Source organism: Drosophila mauritiana, chromosome 2L (assembly GCF_004382145.1).
Source record: "Drosophila mauritiana strain mau12 chromosome 2L, ASM438214v1, whole genome shotgun sequence".
Classification (NCBI taxonomy): Eukaryota; Metazoa; Arthropoda; class Insecta; order Diptera; family Drosophilidae; genus Drosophila; species Drosophila mauritiana.
The window spans coordinates 6,391,233-6,412,162 of record NC_046667.1 but is presented as its reverse complement, the minus strand read 5'-3'; the positions used below and the strand labels follow the sequence as shown (position 1 = coordinate 6,412,162).

General features: G+C 45.3%; 1 protein-coding gene across 2 annotated transcripts; it reads left to right on the top strand.

Moving 5' to 3' along the window:
* The first annotated feature begins 129 nt into the window (after positions 1-129).
* Positions 130-19,677, top strand: LOC117138956 (developmental protein eyes absent). 2 transcript variants are annotated; one of them, XM_033301005.1, is made up of 5 exons: positions 130-638; positions 14,165-14,211; positions 16,780-18,546; positions 18,615-18,859; positions 18,937-19,677. In XM_033301005.1, exons 1-5 carry the CDS (start codon positions 585-587, stop codon positions 19,116-19,118), a joined length of 2,295 nt encoding a protein of 764 aa, XP_033156896.1. In that variant the 5' UTR covers positions 130-584; the 3' UTR covers positions 19,119-19,677. The 2 variants fall into 2 exon arrangements, with proteins under 2 accessions (XP_033156896.1, XP_033156890.1); XM_033300999.1 differs by lacking the exon at positions 130-638 and adding an exon at positions 10,999-11,310.
* Positions 19,678-20,930: the final 1,253 nt, after the last annotated feature.

Sequence of the window (20,930 nt, the reverse complement as noted above, 5' to 3'; positions counted from 1 at the left end):
GAGCGAGAGCGAAGCGCTGCTGGACGCCGATTGGCTGATTCCGGCAGAGGAAACTCACTCAAAACTCGCATGGCGACGACGTCAGCTTTGCGATCGAGAATCCGGCGATGAGCGCTTTTCGACCAAGTCGAATCAGTTGACACGCAGCTTTATGTGACATTCGTGGCGAAAGCGGACCACCATAAACCACGAAGAGCACTCAATCCTCCCGTCGGCCCAGCGCTTAAACTGAAATAAACGCAACGAGATACAATTTACATCTTTCAGATCAATTTGGCACAAATTAATTGGCGAAACGGAACTGCTCACTTAACGCAATTTAATGTCCAACGCTTGTGTCGCGCGCATCGTGATAAAAATAACACAATAGGCTCAATTAATTATCAATCAGCAACTCAACACTTAAAATATCGACTTGTGAGTGTGTGTGTGCATGTCGAGTGTGTATAACTTCTTTATATGCTTGTGAAGTCCACTTAAAGCCCATCTGCCATGGAAGAGCATACCTTCCAGTGGGCCATTTGACATTTCCACTGTGCCAGGACACGCCGTTCCAGGCATCGAGCAGCCACAACACTTGGAATATGTTGTATAATGTGCCGTGCTATCAAAACTTCTCAACGCTGGATTACTACAAAGTAAGTTGAGAGATCTCAATTAGCTAATTGAATATCTGAGGAAGTTTTAGTATGTTGGGTTTTGAAGGATGATTTAAAGGTAGCTCAAGACTTATTCTTATAAAAATCACCCAGCCAAGATGGGTTTTTGTCTTACGAAATTTGGTTTTCTTTACATCTCAACTTAAAGTATTGTATATCTTATGTATTTACCTAGACCACACGCATATTGCATAACTCGCACAAAGTATTTCAACTCAAATTAAAACCCGAAGAAAGAAGCAAAATCCTAGTCAATTCCTAGAGCTATTCAAACCTGACTCCTGGTGCTCTCAATCATATTTTCCGCATCAAGTGCGCATAATTGCTATCCTTTAATGCGTTCCTCTAGCTCCGAGTGGCCAAAATGGTAGCAGTTGATCGTGAGAGATAAGCTCACTGTACAGTGAACTGTAAGAAATCAAAGATGCTACTGCGCATTTGCCCAGTGCTGATCCTTTAAACGCAGGACACAATGCAGACAGTAGTCAAAAGGGAATTTTCAGCTTAAGTGCGCACAAAGGGCCACAGCCAGATATCCAGATATCCTGTAGATCGAGAGGGAATCATTTGACCAGAAATAAAACCGCAAAAAGGATCAGTTCGAGAAGGCACTAGGTCAAGGGCTGTAACTGAATGGAAGGTAAAGATCTTTAGATCGGAATTTCTGCTGAATCCCGCTTTGATTGACAGTTGTACGCTCATTTCCTTTCCTTTGCTTCTATGTTAAGTGAGTTCCATTCCACATAATCGTGCCCACGTTGCCCAGACAGCTCCCTCACAACTCCGGCGTAACTTGAGCAAACTTTTTGGGCAAAGCAATTTGCGATGTGTTTGTCTCGTTGCCAAGGCAAACAGAACACGGCTTTTTCCTGCCAGCGGCCATCCAAAATGGCTGCCGTCGATGGCGGCCGGAAGGAAGAAGCAGAAGAAGGCAGAAAGCCAAAAACGTCAGAGATACAAAAGCGTCAACTGCCGCCATTTTTTTTCCGGGTATCTATTTGACAGCATCGGAGACAACACGAAAATCTCATAAATGGGAATGCAAAAAAGGACGAGCCATTAGCAAATAATTTCAGCGAAAAACATTTTATTCGGCATTGTTGGGCGAGCTGGAGGGAAAAGGACGGCTACACACTGAGTGAGAGAGAGAGAGAGAGGGAGAGGGCAGGCAAATGCCGTGAGGATAATTTCATTGAAATTTGAGTAGTCAGAAAGGAGCAGCAGAGAATGTACAAAAGGACAACGCCGTGCAGATGCCTTGCGCTTTTCGTTTTGCCATTAAAAAAACAAACAATGCAGGCAGGAGCGGGACAGGATCGGGGGTTTCAACTGGGGGTCCTTCAGCACCTCATCCCCCTCATCAACGTTTCGGGATTTTGCGCTACCCGCAGGACTTCTCGCTCTGCGGGTTCCCAACGATAGCGAGCATTTCAATTCGTTTCTCGTTTGTGGCCGGGCTGCTCCATTTCAGCCACGCCCTGGGAATGTCCCAAAAATTAAAATTAAATGCAAGGGGGTGGCCTATTCGCTAGAAGCTCATCTCATTATTCCCCCAGGTTCAAATGCCCGGCGACATTTTTACAACATAATCTTTGAATCTGTGAATCTGTGAGTCCAGGCATTACATCTCTCATCTCCCAGCTCTTAATCCGCATTGTCCTTCGGCTTAAATGGCAAATGTTTGTCTGGGGCGTGGCACAGGAAGTGCAACCATCTCTGTCTGGAAAGGATATACATACACCTACGTACCTGTTCCCGTTCAAAGTCGAGGAATTTATTTGGGTTTCTGCCACTTCGACAAATGAACTTGTTTGTTTGTTTACTCAAAAGTTTCGCCAGCGCTGAGTTGGGCGCGATTTCAGTAGCCATGGTCGAGACAAAGTCAATAAACAAACTTGGAGCTCGAATTGGAAACTCTTCTTTGAATACTGGCACGAGTTCAATTCGATGATGATCTGCTTGATCACTTCGATATTTAATTCGAAAATTAAGCACCTATATTGAAAATTGTTAATTACACAGCAAGAGCAGTTTTAGAATCATTTTCTTTCCAAAATCGGCTACTCTTATTTGTACATACATTTACTCACAATTTACCTTCGTGTAGTTTTATTAAAAATTAATTTAAAAACATGCTCATGCCAAGAAAGCTTATCGCTCGCCTTTCGCCTGACATAATTCCGTTGATATCGGCCGTGAGTCCTTGCTGTGACGTCATATCCGAAGGCTAAACCACAGAATGTATGGCATAAATTTGCATGCATCATGCTTGAATTACAGCACTGGAAAAAGGGCGAGAAATGGAGAGGGTAGGAGTAGGAGGCGGTTTATCCCTTAGGCTCCTGCTCGAAGGATCTGCTTTTTGTTCCAGTTTCGTCAGAGGCTCGCATAATCCGCTCAACTGGCGACGCTGCTTAGTCCTTTTATCCTGTTTTATGTCGCCTGTCAGCAGATGAAGACGTGGAACGGAAAATTAGAGCAACCTGCCTGATGGATGGATGAATGTCTCTTCCTATCCGCTGGATTCCGATCCTAATGCCCTCTAATGATTGCAAATATTTGTACCTTGCTGTGGCCATTTTAAGAGGGATTTGCTTTGTCTACTCTCTCCAGCCTTGTGACTCATTGTTGTCTCCTGGTCTAAATTTGAATGGTGGCAGATACCGAAATAGCCCAGTCAAATGCGAAACGTCTGTACGCAATCAATTGTCACTTTCGACAGCATATTTTGAGCCAACGTGCGTCTATAGATAGCCATCACTACACTAAATATAGTGCCCAACTCTTTCCTGGGCACCAATTTGGTGAATAATTTGGAATAGATCACCAAAACATTGACAGCGAAGCATCATCTAATGGTTGTCAATTTGAACTTAACATATGTAGTTAGTAGTTGATTAAGTAAAAGAAACTTTAATCATTGAGAACTATTTGTTTTCAAATTCACAGCTCAGCTCAGCTGAGAAGCTTCTTTAAAGCGTCTTTCAGTCCATTTGTGGCTAAATCGAGTAGTATTATTCGTAGAACCACCATGTGATGGAGCAATACACCTCCGGAGCGACACGGACACGCATCTGTCACATCAAAAGCCGCGGGCATCTTACAACGCTCCGGTAATTGGTGGGGCCGGAACCGGGTCTGAGTCTTTTTCCGGGGCTGCCTTCGCTTACAGGAATTCTTGGTAAAAATCGAAGGGGAAAATGGATGCGAATGGGAGCCAAACAAATGAGCGAAAGTGCGACGAAATGAACTTGTCATAATTATTTGACAGTCGGGGTAAGTGGGATGCTGACTCTGCCCAGCGGCACATTAACAAAAAATTGATGTAAAACATTTTGCCGATGGGAAAGGGGTGCCATCGCCATTGGCATCGGCATCGGATTCGGTTCACTTTGATTCCACGTTTCGGTGTCACTGCCAGCGGGTTGCGGGGTCAAGTGGTCGCAGCCTGTGAAAACAAAACTTGCGCCTCATTTCCGGTTCAATCAAGTGGCAGACAGCTTGGAGCATGATAAGACTCCTGCCGGCGACTGCGACTCTCCGCGCCCGGTTTACTTAGGTGTGGCTGTTGTCAGTCAAAGGCGCAGACAGCCATCTGCCCTCCTTGTAACCCCATCCCATTCCATCCCATTCCAAGCGATCCCATCCCACCCAAAGCCCCTACCAATTAAGCGGTTTTTTCCGAGACAAATTTGTGCGACCTTTGACTTTACGGGGCGAAATGAGAGGAACGGGGATAGCATTACTCGTTAGCAGTCGTGACAGTTTTTCTTAGATTTTTTCATAATTTTACCACGAATTTTTTCCTCGCCTGGCCTCGTCCCCAGCAATTTTCCAGGCAGTCTCAAAAAAAAAAAAATATGAAAAAAAAATATCAGATTTCCTCGTTGCACATTTTTCCATCCATTCTTCGGGGCTTGGGAAAGTGCAGCAGCAGTAGCAGCCTCCGAAATCCGGACAATTGGCAGCCAAAATGCCAACAAACAAATCATTCACATTTCGTCCATTGATTGGCGAGGCGGTAAAGCGAAATTCGATATTCGGGATCGTCTGGAGGGAGGGAGGAGAGAGGTGGTAGATGAAAGTGCTGGCAGGGATGCAGCGGCAAGGGTCCAGGGGCTTAGATCCCGGCACCATCCTCCGATTTCCATAGGGTTTCCGCACCGATTCCGGTTCGATACCCAGTGACGAGCGCACCTGTTCCTCCGCCGCCTCGAAAGTTGTCCCATCAACAGTTGGTCGCACAATTCAGCTTTACGCCCTTCCATCCAAACTGGTAATACTATACGTATTTCCCACTTTTCGGTCCGGCCTTGCCGCTCTATTTTCGACGTTATTAAGTTTAACGGAAATAATCAACTATTTGCCATTTTTTATACCCATTTATAATAGTTAGAATTTCCACAATTGTCGAACGGCTGCCGCGCAAAAGTTAAATGTGGCCAAGGTCTGAGTGATGAAAACGATACGCGGCAACTTTAGGGCTGCCACATATGGTGTAAGTGTAACTGATAGTTCAGCAGGGTATTCGGTTGCCGTTAACCATTTTACCAGTTACCATTTACCAGATACCAGTTGCCCAAGTCCAAGTGTTGCACAGTTGGCACAGTTTGCGGTGCGCCATCAGCCGCAGTGTGGAATCTCTGCCTTAAACTGGATAGATTCATCGAGGAAATTAACTTAAAGATTATTTTATTAAGGGATGAAATCGGAAAGCTAACTATTCTGAGACAAAAAAAGAGTTATTCAAGTTCTTATAACTATTCATTTATTTTCCCAAAGACATCGTTAGTGCTCGCCCAATCCCAACTCAGCTTTATAATTTACAATACTGTCTTTCCTTCAACTTAATTATTACAAGGATAAAAGGGTTGAAGCGCAACTCAAAGGGTTAACAAGCAGTTTCTTCAGCAGATAAACTCAAAGGGTTAGCAAGGCGAACTTCTTTAAGGGTTGTTCTTCGCCTCGCAATCAAAAGTTTTTAATTAACAAACAATGCAAACGATTTTCCGAAAAAGTAGTGTAAATAATTTGCAATGATTTTTTAACCCAAAAGTAAGTTTTCATTGAACCCGATCCGTGACATCTTGAGAATAGGTCAACATTGTTGTTTAATTAGAAGACAATAGCTGTCAATAGCTTATTCCGGACAGTCAGGATTCCGGCTCACCATGAAGGGAGTTGGGCCGGAGTCAAAGGTTGTTGGCTAATTGCAAGGCGGGGTTCCTGTTTTTTTTCTTTCAGCGAGGGGTTGGCGAATGGACCGGCTAGTACCACCGCCAGGACAGCCAGCTGTGAAAAAATCTTATCCACACTCGATCTTAATGACTACTTAAACAGCGACAAAGCCAACGCCCAACCCCACTCAACCCCCGGGTTGCAACCCCCTGTTCCGGGACCCAGATCGGCTCAAGTGCGGCACTTGAGGCAGCTGTTTGGCACTCGGGATGACTTTAATTTAAGCCCTGGGGTGCCATATATATGGAAACCTCAACATTAATAAGTGTTAATAATTGTGCGTAAGCGTGTGTGTTTTTTTTCCAACTGCGTTGACACGCCCCCAACCGCCCGAAAGTGAGTCTATAATTTCACATCACTTTCGCCACTGTTTTTGTGGGGGAGTGATGGGCGGTTGGTTGGTTGGGAGGACAGAACCGAGCCGGCGAACTGAGACCGAGTTAGAAAGTCCGTCCAGAGGAGCGTAACATGGATAGGGCATGGGTATTGGATTACCAGCGTCCCATGGCATTCGCATCCACCTCCGTGTCGGGCGGCGTCGTCCTCCTCCTCCTCCTCCTGCTGACTCCGGAATCCGGATGGTTATGGCAACGGACGGATCAGCAACCGAAACAGCATCCCTGGGGGTCTCCAATGATTTGTTGTTGCCCGCGGACAAGTTTACAAATTCAATTTGTCAGCGATGCCTCAATGTTGTTGTTTCCCGGACGGGGCGAGTGGTTGCAAGCACCATTTCATAGGCCTGGCAACGGTTAACCCAAGGTACAACGCAGCCAAATTGGCGGAACGCGCGAAAGGCGTCGACTACAGCATACCCCGTAAGCTGGATTCTGTGATCCCTAGTGCAGCATATGAAGGACGAACTTATCTAGTGCATAAAAAAGAGATTTAATTTGAGAGTTTCAGAAGATTATGATATACCCTAGAGTTTACTAACTATACTTTTTTAGTTTATAATTTATAATTCATTAATATATCAACAGAAAGAAATGTGTCACATCTTATCTGCCTTAGTTACCATTGTAAAATGCTAGCGATTTTGAAACTCTTAAGTGCTGGCATGCCAAAGCCACCCCTAGTCGAGCACACCCTCTTAGCCGATACCCTGTGTTAGCCACCCGGTAAAAGCATATGTTTCCATTGCATACTTGAGGGCGCATTTGATTAGAGCCCACCGAGGCGTGAGTATTTAATTTTGTTGTTCGTTGTTGGGTCGCTGCGCGTTTTGACACGCGCTAGTCGAGAGCACGTAATTAAATTAATTAGAGAGCCGTTCCCACAGGTAAACCTCCACCTCCACCCACTCCCCCATCCTGCACAATTCGCTTCGGTCCAATCCAATCCATTCTGCCATTCTGCTGTTCTGGAGTTCTGCCGTTCTGCGGCAGTTTTGATGCTCATTCGCAGTGACAGGCGACACACTTCGCTCGGTGGGTGGCCCAGTCGGCGGCAGGTTGATGGTTGGTGCCAGGGGCCGGAGTGGGTGGTGGGCCGGGTGAGGTTGTGCGCCGGTTGCCAGGAGAACACCCACATAGTAGCTGCTCGGCTTTGGGCTTCGGCTTTACCTTTTAATGAAATTCCTGACCAATGTTTGCTTCGCCTCGGTCACCATGGCGATTCGCCTCCTCCTCCGTTCCTTTCTCCACCTCCTCCTGACCCCCATCAGATGTGCATACGTACATATATGTACGTATCAGTCGGGGATCGGCACGTGCCTGGAACTGAAACACAGGTTCCGCATAATTTTTCCCAAGAATGAAAGCATAAACGAACCGTTTCTCGCCGACCCTGGTGGCCATAATAATCGGCTCAATCATAATGAACTGGATGCCTCATTCTGGTGCAAGTGCAATTCCCGACTCGGTTTATTTTTGTATTCATTGTTTTTTTGTTTTGTTTTTTATCGGGGGTATCAAGACCCAGCCAAACACCCACATACTCGTAGACCACTGACCAAGTCTTTGTTTAGCTTTGCCATCCGATCGATGGCTCCCTCCGGCCTTGTTGATTCATAAAATCCAAGTTTATGTTCATATTTTTTTATAGATCCAGCACAGTAGTTGGCTTTAATGATCTTCGACCCATAAAATGGCCTGTCAAAATTATATATTCGGCTAATGCGCCTGGTGCTCAGTTGTATAGGAAACACGATTTTTGTGTGATTTACGATCGATTCGAGGCGAGTCGATTCGATTGATATAGGATCCCTGGAACAGCTGATCGTCTGGAGTTACCCTATAAATATTTGTACAAGTGGGAAATGTGTTTTCCATAGGAAATGCAATACCTTCAGATTGGCTGTTGACTTTTCCATTTATTTCGCAAGTTTCTGTGGAAATAAACGAGTGACAAGCGGACCAAGGAAAGTTCAGTGCGGTTTTGTCTATGAAGCGTTTTTATTACCAAACCGTTTCATTCAAGATTTTTAGGAATTGAAATCCCATGTGCAGTTCCCCTTCGAAAGACCAGCTACAAAACGAAAAAACCCCAATCCAGAAATCTGCATACCAAATATCGCTGCAATTTCCAGCTCCCTGGCCTGCGCTATCCATCGTTTTGTTCTCTATTTTATAATATATGCGGTCAGATCTCCATGGCTCAGCAACATTGTTTTCGAGGGGCAGAACGATGAATGCCTCAGACGCTTGGCATGTGCTGACAAATGTGAAACTTCCCTAATCAGCATGGCATGGAAAAACTGACCCAATTCGTGGGCTCGCCAATCGAATGACGCATTCCTCGACGACTTTTGAACCGGAGAACCTGAGCTGCGCCGGGGATGAAGTGGAGGGGCAGGCCACACTGGGCATCCGACCAAATGACAACGGACAAGCAATTCAATGTCCCAATGCTGGCGTAGCCAAATCCAAGTTCTTATCTAGATGTCCGGCGAACAGTCGCAGGCCCAGATCAAGTTGTAAGAATGCGAACATGGCAACAAATGTGCTCGACTCAGGTGTTAAAACTTTTGCATTAAAATGGCGCCCAACGCCGAACGGACATAGGCCCCTCGATCCCAAACCATGTGGCCCCCACTTCCTTTGGCTGTGTAAAATTAATACTACACTCGGGGAGGTCCAGCCCGATCAAAACTGAACGTAAATCTTAAACACTTTCGAGTTCTACCCTGCCCCCGTGCGATTCTCTGATTCTCCGATTCCCCGACTCCCTGAATCTCCATTGTGCAGCAGGCTTTTGCAGTCGCACGATCAGCACGTTCAGTTCCGAGGGGATCTGCTGCTCCAAGGGGGGAACTGGGATGCTGGTTGCTGGATGGTGGATGGTCGACGATCGGCAACCGGTCCACGACAAATGTGCCAGTCTCAGCAACAAGCCAGGCCGCAGAAATATCTGCAAATGCAGCGAATTGCGCGCAGATTTGTTTACAGAAGACTCGCCGAGTGGCGTACTGAGGGAAGGAGGATCATCGAGGAGGGAGGGGCATCATGATCATCGTAGATATAATTGACGACATGTTGTCTCACGATCGTGCTAAAGCGATTAAAGCTAATTTAATGCCCGGCTCGGGGAGATTCACTGCACCCAAAATGTATCCACCAAGAAGTGCACTCCCCCACTTTGAGGTCATGCTCGATTTTCAGTATGGAAAGCCCTAACGAAATGCCATTATCAAATTTCTAGCTTCACTTTTGTTATTTCTTGTGGGATCGAATGGGCTTATTGTCTGAATTCCATTGCAATTCCATTGCATGTGTGCATGCCGCCTATTTACTTAACTGCACTTGTTTCACTTGCTCACTTGTAATTACATCCAGGCTTTTACGTCAGTCTCTGTTGGGCCAAAAATCAAGTGTTGAATCAACATGAATTGTTTACCACACGATTCAATTGTTTCGTCTCGACGGAGACGTATAAATAAATAAATAAATAAATACGAGACGGCCATGAATATATATTTATTAGAAAAGAATGTTAAACACTATCGGTTAAAGACATTGTAAGTTATTTATTGTAAATTATATATTCAGGAGTGGTTTAAAAGAGATTTTACTACCAATTACAAGTTGCATTGTCACAGGCAATACCTGATACCTTAAAGCTCAACTCTTTTACTAGAGTTTCATTCGGATGAAGTTTCAACACACTTTAAAATTCATGTGCTCAGTATTTTGCCAGAGCTGCCTCCAATCAACATCAATTGGCTGCCATCCTGTCTGAGCATTCCACTTCATTTAATCGAGCTCATTAGTGGCTCTAAACCATCGTGTTTATGCTACCCAATTACCATCGAAAGTGATTCAGAGAGAAGAGAGAGCCCTGTGATTTTGATTAGATGCCAATTTGTTTATGGCACTCGCTAGTTCGTCCACAGATCGGATATCCCATATAACATATACCATATACCATTTGCCATATTCCATATCCCATGTCCCGTATCGGTTTGATTATGCCCAGCACACTTCGGCTCGTCTTACATGAGTTTTTCGATTTTTGGGAGCTCCTTCTCTAATGCGTTACGGATCCATCGAATCCAATAGGTTTTAGGCGTTTTGAATTACCCGATATTCGCGTTGCGCGTTTTACGATTGCCATTAAATTGCTGGCGGTTTCCATTGAACAGGCCGAGAAACTCCAACTGATTAGCTTATTAATTTGTTTAATGTGCTCGAATGGTGGCGGAGTTGCTTCGAATTAATTTATTATTTTATGCGCATAGGAAAACCAACTTTTCAGTTGGCGCGTTCGCCCAGCAGCAAAATCTCATTCACAATGGGCATTGTTCGCCCGCATCCGAGAGATACTTACCAAAAATAAAAAAAAAAAAAACATAATACAGAGAAAGAAACAACAAACTTTGAGGAAAAGTGGTTTTCGACCCACCCCTGTGCGATATTCTTGGCCCTTCGCTTTGGGGAATGGGAATGGGCGGAGTCTAGGCGCGGTCTGTGGCCAGCGGAGGGAGCGAGAAAGGCTGCTCCGAGTGCGCACCGCTCACACGAACTCGTTTCGAGTGCCGAGATACATTTAGCCGGCACGAATACGAATCCAAATAATCCGAGCCAGGGATTTCCACTCAAGCAGCGCTGCCGCTCCGCTGCCGGCGTCACATTGAGCCACAAAAGTCGGCTGCTTCGGTGGTTCAGTCGATTCGAGCCTCTCAAAGCGAGCGCTACGGGAACGGTCGATCCGCCCGAAGTCGCAGATACAAGCAACCTACCAGATACATTTCGTCCGTTCTGAAACGCTATAACTATATATATTCGATTTCAAAACATCGACCATACATTAACTAACTGAAACGGTCGAGTTCACTAGCCAGCACGCGTGTGTGTGTTTTTGTGTGTGTTCCAAGTGAAAGTAATCGCAAGTCCACAGAATAATGGTCACCCTAATGCCATACAACTACGCCGCTCCGCGATGCGGATTAATTGACAAAATGATCGAGCCAAAGGTAATCACATAGTCGTAGTGCTCTCTTCGCGAAGCTTTAAAAGTGATGTGGTTGGGACGGCTGTGCCGTCGGTTATTACTATTGCTAGTATTGCTAGTGTTATGACTATGATGTCGGCGGTAGCTTCCTTGGTGGTTGCGCCTTGTGGGGCTTCGCCTAGTCGGGCGTAGTATCCAAAAAGTGAAACTCCGCGGCGAGATATCGCTTGTCCTCTCATTCATCAAAGCTGGATGGAGTCTAATATATGTACGAACAACAGTTTAGGATGCTTTAAGCTGATCTATTGGACGGCGTGATATCATAGCACACTTCACATATAAATCTGGCCCAGCTTGACAACTAAGTCGTGTTCAGATGCTATTCGATTTCATAAATTTAAGCGAAGAAGTCGCGCAAATACACTCGGAGAAATACAATTTGATTAGGTTGCTTGGAGATGTATGGAATGTTGCTCATTCACAGAGGATTACTATATTTTTTATAGGCCCATCCTGCAAAGAAAAGCGTCTTAATGACTGCTCATTGTTGGGAAATCGTTAATGGGGATAAAGATTATGGGCACCTGACCACAATTTTATTACAACGCATTAATCGGCTTAACTTTCGGCTGTGTGGTAATGAAGCAAACAAGTCGAGTCCCAAAAGGTCATTAAAAACGCTTAATAAAGTGCCGAAATAGTGACAAACGTTTTCCAATCCGTTGCGGCTGCATTTGTCCCACCAAATTACCAAAGCATGCAAAGTCTGGCCGAGATTAGCGTAAAGTTTGTTTCGCGGCGATTTAATGGAACCAGCGGCATTCCCAAATGTTAACTCCAGGCATTTATGGGTCCCTGAACTACGGCTAAGACAAAGTCGGATCGAAGGAAACGTGACGAACGTGAAGTGGCCGGATGGCCGGATGGTTAAGGCGAAATATTAATAGAGCATAAATTACAGCCCTAGTGGGTCTCTGGGTGCCGGGTTTATGGGAATTTAAAGAGCCTGGCCCACAAAAGCCAGAGCTGGGCTTCGGCATTCGTCCAGCGGCATTAATCACATTTTAATTAAGTTTAAGCCGTAATCGTAAAAATTAACACGCCATAATTCAACTGCGACAATACGCGCTGCATGTAATTTATGACAAAGAGAATTCACCTCTGTGTGTGTGTTTATGTGTGACTGTGTGAGTGTGGGGGGGGCGGGGGAGGAGTCGAAATATTGATTATGGCCACTGCGATTGACACTTGGCGATTGTTGATTATACTACCACGATCGTGGCCCAAACGTAATTAACGTGCCAAAGTGTTAAGGTGCATGGGATAGGTGCCCTTCCTTCGATTCCACTTCGTCCACCAGAAGATACAAATTTTCCTCTTGTTTATTTTGATTTTTATCGCGGGTCGCGCGGGGGCTCAAGGGGGTTGCAGGGGTCTACGGGGTCTTCGAGGTCTTAGGGCCGGGTTAATAAAAAATTTGTCGCCGTCTTCTTGTCTTGTCTTTTGTTTGCCTGCCTTTTTGTGGCCGAGTGTGTGTGTTTTAATCTTCTTCTAAAGCAGCAGAAGAGACAAAGAGATTACGATCACAGGAATTTCGTTAAAGATGCCCACAAACAGGTCTTTATACCACATATCTCCCACTCTCTTCCGCAGCTGGAACCATCCAAACCGCCCCAACCAACCAAAACCCCCCCAGATACCGATTCGAGTGTTGTCTGTGTTAATGTTTACGTTGTCAGCTTGTGCCATAAATTAGTTTAGTAAAAGGTTGCATTTGGCTCTTTCCCCCCTCCCTTAATTTTTTGGACCCTTACCGCATCACTTTTGCATACATCTCCGGACTCGAATTCGGTTGCTCGTGCAGCACGCAATCCTGCAGAATTGGCGATCCCGAGATCGCAACTCCATGCGCAGCGCGTCGAAACGCTACCGTTCGGCAATCTGTCCGCTTGTCCGTCGCTGCGCATGCGCGTGTTCCCTTGGTCCGTCGACAAATCTGAGCAAACTGCGTCCTGCTGCCCCCCACCAGATCGCCGGATGATGGACAGTGCGTGCGTGTGGTCATCTCGCCGGACGGCAGAAGCTGTCAACCGAAGCCGCTCAGCTTTCGCTCCCTGCCCGCCCTTTTTTTTTGTTTTTTTGAGGGACTTTTTTTTAGGGGCGGAGAGGCGCACAAATTCCAGCACCTGGGCTTGCCGCGCCCCTTAGTCCGCCTTCGATTTATCTGGCTTCCGTTCGATTTGCATACATGTCTTCTTTTTTGACCATTTGTCAAACTCATTTTGGCGGAGTTTCAGTCACATCCTGACAATCTGGATTGTTTTAGCTTTATAAGTATAAAACATACCAACTAGATGTAAAGGACGTACTATGCCATATCTTAAGTCACAATCATTCCTCGAACTTCTGAAAACATAAATGTCAAGGGAATCACATAAGCTTTATTCGTGATTCCATCGTTTTCCATCTAGCCCTGTTGCATTCTTATCGAAATCCGCTCCCACCTGCTGCCTTTCCGAGCGCTCTCCCCCGCCCCTTTCCCACTTCCCGCCCCAAATGGCGCCGCACGTCCGAGAAACAGTTGAGTTAAACTTTTTCCCACGCACAAGCTCCGGCAGCGAAATTCGCTTGGCGCAGCAGCAAATGGCGATTGCGAATTATGTAAAATTGGCTGTTTTCTTTCGCCACTCGCACTGGATAACCCAAATAGAGTTCCAGGCGGTGGAAGTGCCGAGCTCAGCAGGGCGATTCCACGCCAGACGCTGAGGTGTGAGTGCGTCCGCCTTGTTTATAAACAAATTATTTTCAGGGCCGGCGAAAATCCAAAAATTCACAAAAATTAATTCCTAATATGCTTTTCTTGTTTATTTTTTCAGGTTAAACGTCCCAAGACAGAGCACACGGATACACATGAACGCAATCGGTAGGTCCAAGTGAAATAATATATATTTAAATATTTTATAGTTAGTTTTATGAAAAATATTTTTTGAATTTTTTGAAGTATGAAGTTTTAAAAATAAGGAGACATGTTCTTACCAACTTGCTTCCCAGGATCCTGAAGAAAAGGTTTCCCTCTCTGTAAGCGTAGACAATTTGTAGCAGAACGGCGAGGACATCCTCGCACTTGACAAGAGGCGCACCATCCTCAATTGGTTTCGATTGAAAAGTGGCCCAGGGTCGGGTCGTCGGAAGGGAAGGGAAGTGCACATTTTGCATGTGGTCCACACAACCTGCCACATGCCCCGGCAGAAATTCAAGGAATTCGGTGCACGCTTCAGCTGCGACACTGAAGTGAACCCAAGACCGAAATTCAAAATCCAAAAACCGAAATCCGAAAAACAAAAAGAACCGAAAAGTGTCAGAGCACTTAACACTTGCCCAGGGGCATGGAGGACGTCGTAGGGATTCGAGGCGGTGCAGGGCCAACTACTTAAAAGGGGCTTAAAGGCGGCAACAGTTGCGGCTTAGTGCTAAAGACCTCTCAACCTCCCTCTTCAACAATTTCTATAATAATATTCGTAAATCTCCCATTGGTCACCATATTGTGCGGAGAGCAGATCTCCAAGCCAAAGTTTGGGTTGGGTTTTCCCCTTCATTTGGCGCACGCGTCGTTCTGCGCTGGGAAAATGCTTTTCCCCCTTTCACCAGCTGCTCCCCTTTTACCATTTTCCCCTTGTTGTGGCTGCCAGCAAGATAAATGTGCCCCCTTTCCAGCCGAGCGAAAGAATCTCAAGGTGTCAGATTCCTTTGGAAATTGGGCACTTAATTTACCTTCCTATTAAAATTATGAAAAATTGTTAAATGTTTTCCAAGCCACATGGAGGGAGGGAGTCGTAGGCGGAAAAAGTGGAAATGTGGTATAGTAGAAGGAAGAAAGTGAGGCAGATAAATCATTGGAGTAGAGAGTAATTTAAAATAATTATTCTCCATAGGGAAATAATCCTGTTTTTGAATGAGTTTATATCTATCTTGCATATATAAGATAGAAAATATTAAAATTAAGTTGCCAGCTGATTGTAAAAAACTCCTCTTAATTGCATCGAAAAGGATTGAATTTCTCCCCAATTTGTCGCCCTTTTTTCCCCCAAAATATCCAAAAGCCTTTTTATTGTTTTCATTTTCCCGTAGCTCTGATTTATTTGACTTTCCATTGGTGCTCAGTTTTATTTCCAATTTATTTCCAATTTCCAATTTGTCCACTTAATAATGTCCTACTCGAAAGGCAATAACACCAGAGTAACAGAACAGAAAAAAAACATCAAAACACAAATCGTTAAATATATGTATATAAAAGAAATATTTGTCGCTCAACATTTGCTGCACACATGGCCAACGGCAAGGGGATGGGGGGATGGATGGGTCAGGACTTGTCCGGGACACTCCGCACATGCCACCATGAGGCGAACCCAGCGATCCGCTCAAGTGCCCCGCACCGATTCCAAGCGATTCCTCTTCGAGATCCCAGTAAACAACCCGAACAAATCCAGCGACAGGAAGAAGAGGGAAAGAGAACGGCCAGATCGTAGAAAAATATTTATAACACTTGACAAGATTTGGAAGACCTCTTCGACTGGGAAGCACTTGACTTGGTCCAAGTGGCCCGAGGGGATCGGGGAATGGGCAACCGAGAGCAGAACGACTACGTGCCGTTAATTTAATGGTTGTTTAAAGATTATTGGAAACTATTTTTATGTGTTTCCTTAACGAGCAAAAGGTTCTGTGTTTCGGTTCTCTTCGGCACAAAGAAAAAGTCCTCATGTGTGTTTTTTGTACGATTATACTCGATCCTCAGTCAACTCATTCCTAAATCAATTACAAATCGTCTTGAAGTCGCTTGAAATTCATCAGTTCCTTAGTTTCCAATAATAAAATTGAAGTTTTAATTACAAATTTTAGCTTTATTTAAAAGAATTAGAAGGGAATCTTATAGCACTTCTGGCATTTAACTTAATATTTAATAAAGAATTCCACAATACGAAAGTTTTGTAATTAAATAACAAGTTTGTCTGAAGCAAACTAAGCTATTTATAAGCATAATTAAGCTGTAAGTACACGCTTTAATAAACAAATGCGCCTAAAATAAATACTTTGATTAAGCCGCCACCTTTTTATTGGCATATATAAATTAAATCAACCGGTTTTAATATAAATACATCGATTGATATAATGCAGTATCAGTGACTCGGTTATTACATTAGTCATGTTTGCCGCCTAAGGATATATTTCATTTGCTGTAAACTGGTTTTTAAATATTCATAAGCATAAATTGAAGAAATAATATAGTCAAGTTCGATTTAATAGACCGCCTGTTAAATATCAAATATGATTTTACAATTTATGTATTTGTTATTTGTGAATTGTAGCTCAGTTTAGTTCATATTTAAAACAGCTATTTCCAAAGGTTTGTGTTTCAGTGTATATTCCCACACTTGACACCATCCCATTAATTGACTCCCCCACTCATGACGCCTCTCATCTTATCTCCTTGCAGCCTCTGCAATCTATCACAGCAGCAGCATCAGCAACAGCAACCCCAGCAGCAACAGACGCATCAGCAGCAGCAACAGCAGCAACAACAGCAGCAGCAATCCCATCAGCAATCCCATTCCAGCACCGTGTTGGCCAGCAATGGACCCAGTAGCGCCGGTGCCGGCATGGGTGTCGGTGTAGGCGGTGTCGGTGGCGGTGGAGTAGGTGTAGGAGGCGGCGTTGGCCAGTGCAGTCCGCTGGGACTGCCGCCGCAAAGCCAGCCGCTCCAGCCGACAATAGGATCGCTGGCCTCGCTCAGTGGTCACTACTCGAACGGTAATGCCAATCCGAATGTCAACGCGAGCAGCTGCAGCCTGGCCACAGCATCCAGTTTTGCGCAGTCCGCCGGCAGCAGCTTCTCCACATATCAACAGGCTGGTGGCGCCAGCGGTGGAGTTTCTGGCGAGGATGGCGTGGTGGGCGGAGCAACTGTGATGTCGCACTGGACGCACGATGGCACTGGCTCGAGTGCAGCGGTCAAGTCGGAGTCCCGCAGCCCGGGCCAAGTGCACGCATCGCTGGACAACGGCTCGGTGGCCGGGTCCAATTTGTACGGCTGCAGCTCGGCCAGCAATCCGCTGGACGGAGGAGCAGTGGCGGTCAACTCCTCGGCGGTGGCAGCGGCAGCAGCAGCGGTTTACGATGGCAAACATGACTACTACTACTACAACAGCATGCAGCAGTACACGCCGCCGCCCTTCTACTCCGGATACGGAACTCCTTACGCGGCGGCAACGGCGGCGCGCCAGGCCAAGATGGAACCCGGAGCGGCAGCTGCGGCGGCTGCCTACTTGACGCCCAGCTATGCCGCCAGCGGCAACAACAACTCACAGCTGTACAGCAGTCCGTACGCCGGCTACAACAACTTTGGGCAGCAGGACTACGGCGGCTACTACAACGAGCAGTACGGCAACTACTACAGTCCGGCCAACTACTCACCGTATGCGGTCAGCTCGCCCAGCTCGAGTGCGAGTCATGGTCATGGCTTCCATGTGGCGGCCTCCTCGAATCTCTCCGAGAGTCCCACGGACACCCACTCGACGACGCCGGTGCACCAGACCACCCACTCGCCGCACTCCCCGCTCCCGATCTCGCCGAGCACCGGCTCCGGCATTGGCCCGCTGGGCAATGTGTCCGCGGCAGCTGCGGCCGCTGCTCTCAACTCGAGCGGAGGCAGCAGTGTAGGCACACCCGGCTCTGGGGGAGTGGCGGCCAGCAAGACCACGCCAACGGGTAAGACAGGACGGGCGCGCGGTAGGCGCCATCAACAGCCCAGCCCCACCAGAAGCACTGCCTCGGACACCGGGAACAGTGAGACGGTGAAGCCACCGGAGCGAGTGTTCGTCTGGGATCTGGACGAGACGCTCATCATCTTCCACACGCTGCTGTCGGGCAGCTATGCCAACCGATACACCAAAGACCACAGCTCCCTGATGACCATCGCCTTCCGCATGGAGGAGATGGTCTTCAACATGGCCGACACGCATTTCTTCTTCAACGAGATCGAGGAGTGCGACCAGGTGCACATCGACGACGTCAGCTCGGACGACAATGGCCAGGACCTGAGCGCCTACAATTTCGCCACGGACGGCTTCCACACGAACACTCCACCAGGCGCCCCGCCCAATCTCTGCCTGCCCACCGGCGTGAGGGGCGGCGTTGACTGGATGCGCAAGCTGGCCTTCCGCTACCGCAAGATCAAGGACATCTACAATAGCTATCGTGGAAAGTGAGTATAGGGAAATGCGCATTCATAGATTACTTACTTATCGAATATCCTTCTGCTCCTCCTTTCAGTGTTGGCACCCTTCTGGGACCCGGAAAACGCGAGGCCTGGCTGCAGATTCGCTCGGAAATCGAGGTGGCGACCGACAACTGGGCCACGCTGGCGCTCAAGTGCCTGAGCATGATCTCCCAGCGGGAGAACTGCGTCAACGTGCTGGTCACCTCCACGCAACTGGCCCCGGCGCTGGCCAAGGTCCTGCTGTTCGGATTGGGCGGCATCTTCAACATCGAGAACATTTACAGTGCGCACAAAATCGGTGAGTTGAGGATGGCGATGGTGGATGGTAGATCAAACCGAGATATAACCAGTTTTTTTCCCTTCCATTTCCCGCAGGCCATGAAACCTGCTATGAGCGGATCGTGACTCGCTTTGGGCGCAAGAGCACCTACGTGGTGATTGGGGATGGGAACGAGGAGGAGACCGCCGCCAAGGCCATGAACTTCCCCTTCTGGCGCATCTCCGCCCACAGCGACATTCGCGCCCTCTACACTGCCCTCGACATGGGCTTCTTATGAAAGGCCAAACTGTAAGGGATTCGAAGCGGTTTTGAGTACAAACAGCAAAATGTTTAATTAATTTATTAAAATATGTATGTGTGTGTGTGCGTGTGAGACAAGCAACAAATGGAAACTGTAAAGCAGCGCAAAATAATTTAATTATTTTGTTTAAACATTTATCATTTAACGCCAAGACTTTTTGTATTATATAGTTTTTAAACACCTAATCAACGATCGTTACAATTCTCGCACGAAGTTGTTCAAGTGTGTAATTAACAAGTAAATAAATTAATTAACGATATACATACGTACGTATTTAGCACCCTAGAGTAGCAAATAATAACAGACCGATACGCATCCTGGCTGGCGAAGCGGAGCAAACACAACAAAAATTAGTTTAAAGTTCTTAGTTTAAAAGCCGAAGCATAATTATAATGAGTATAAATAATTCGACAAAGCCGTAGTATTCAAATTTTAAATAACTATTATATAGCTGCATATATTAAACTATATTTAAAATATAAAACCAAGTAATAAAAGAGCAAATCCAACAGCAACGCACTCTATTAAAGCATAACCTTGAGCATTTTTCATTGGGGAGACTATGAGTAATATGGTCTAAATATGGTGATTTGTTCTTAAATCTTTCTTTGATAACTATGTTTTTACACTAAACGTTTCTTACGTAATATGTAAGTTATGTACAAATAAAAAGAAAAGCGACAATGTAAAAACCATTCTGTAGAATAAGCATTAAGGTATAAGTTTATGACACGAACTCCAGATGGCGCCCTTGCTGTTTTTACACAGACAACATACACCTTTTTTTTACATGTATTCTACATGTTTTCTGATTCCTAAAACTATGCTCCAATTTCGCCGTACATCCTTAAATCCTTCTGGACTCCTTGCGATGGATATCTAGTCGAGTTGATCCACAGATTTAGCCACATTTTAGAAAAACAAGAAATTATTATTTTTATAATTCATTGTTTATTCAGTTGGTATCTTGCTTAATAAGTGTAATTATGCAAATATTGCTGGATTCTTTTCTTTATTAAACATCCATTTACTCTTTAACGTATCTATTGATGAACTGGGCTTCGTTTCGGAAAAAGAAAACGAACATAACTCATTTATATAATAAGGACATAAAGTATAGTACAATTTAATTACAATTACAACTAAATAACCATACAAATAATTTATGCCTAAGGAAACTTATGAGTAGGAATTGAGTGCCCATTGCTCTTCTTAATACATTTTTATAATTTTCATTTTCTTTAGAAAATCTGTGTCTAAATTGATACTAGGATAATTTAATTGTTTCTCCAATTTGATAATATTGCACAGTTTTTGGTTTGCCAAACATTGTTGTATAATTGCATCTCGATTAATTTCAAACGTTGTGTTTTATTAATATCTCTGTGATACGTTTTGGTTGTTATATGCTAAATCACTGGATTTCATTGTTAAGCCGAATTACAAAAGTTTGCCTAAATAATTTACATCAAAAAGCCAAGTAAACATTCCACTATACGCAGCCCTATTTAGACTAAGTTTTCAGTTATTGTTTGCTTAAGTTCTAGGCCTAAATGTAAATCTGATATTCGACTGGTTTTCGTACCGCTTTACTCTCTACACAAAAATTCGCCAATTACTAAAATTATGCATTTCATATTGTATATTCAGTTTACATATATTAAGAACTATTGCTCAGTTAAGTGTGTCTGCGTGTGTAGCAAAAATGTGCCCGCCATGAATGAGTTTTCACAATGCACAATGCACCCAGTTGCTCCATCCAATCGGTCTATATCTCGCTGCCTGCTT

Excerpts from the sequence above, each read along its gene's own strand:
- LOC117138956 (XM_033300999.1), top strand. The coding sequence starts at position 11,239 with ATGGTCACCCTAATGCCATACAACTACGCCGCTCCGCGATGCGGATTA. Across the intron at positions 14,212-16,779 it reads GATACACATGAACGCAATCG|CCTCTGCAATCTATCACAGC; the intron begins GTAGGTCCAAGT and ends ATCTCCTTGCAG. Across the intron at positions 18,860-18,936 it reads TTACAGTGCGCACAAAATCG|GCCATGAAACCTGCTATGAG; the intron begins GTGAGTTGAGGA and ends CATTTCCCGCAG.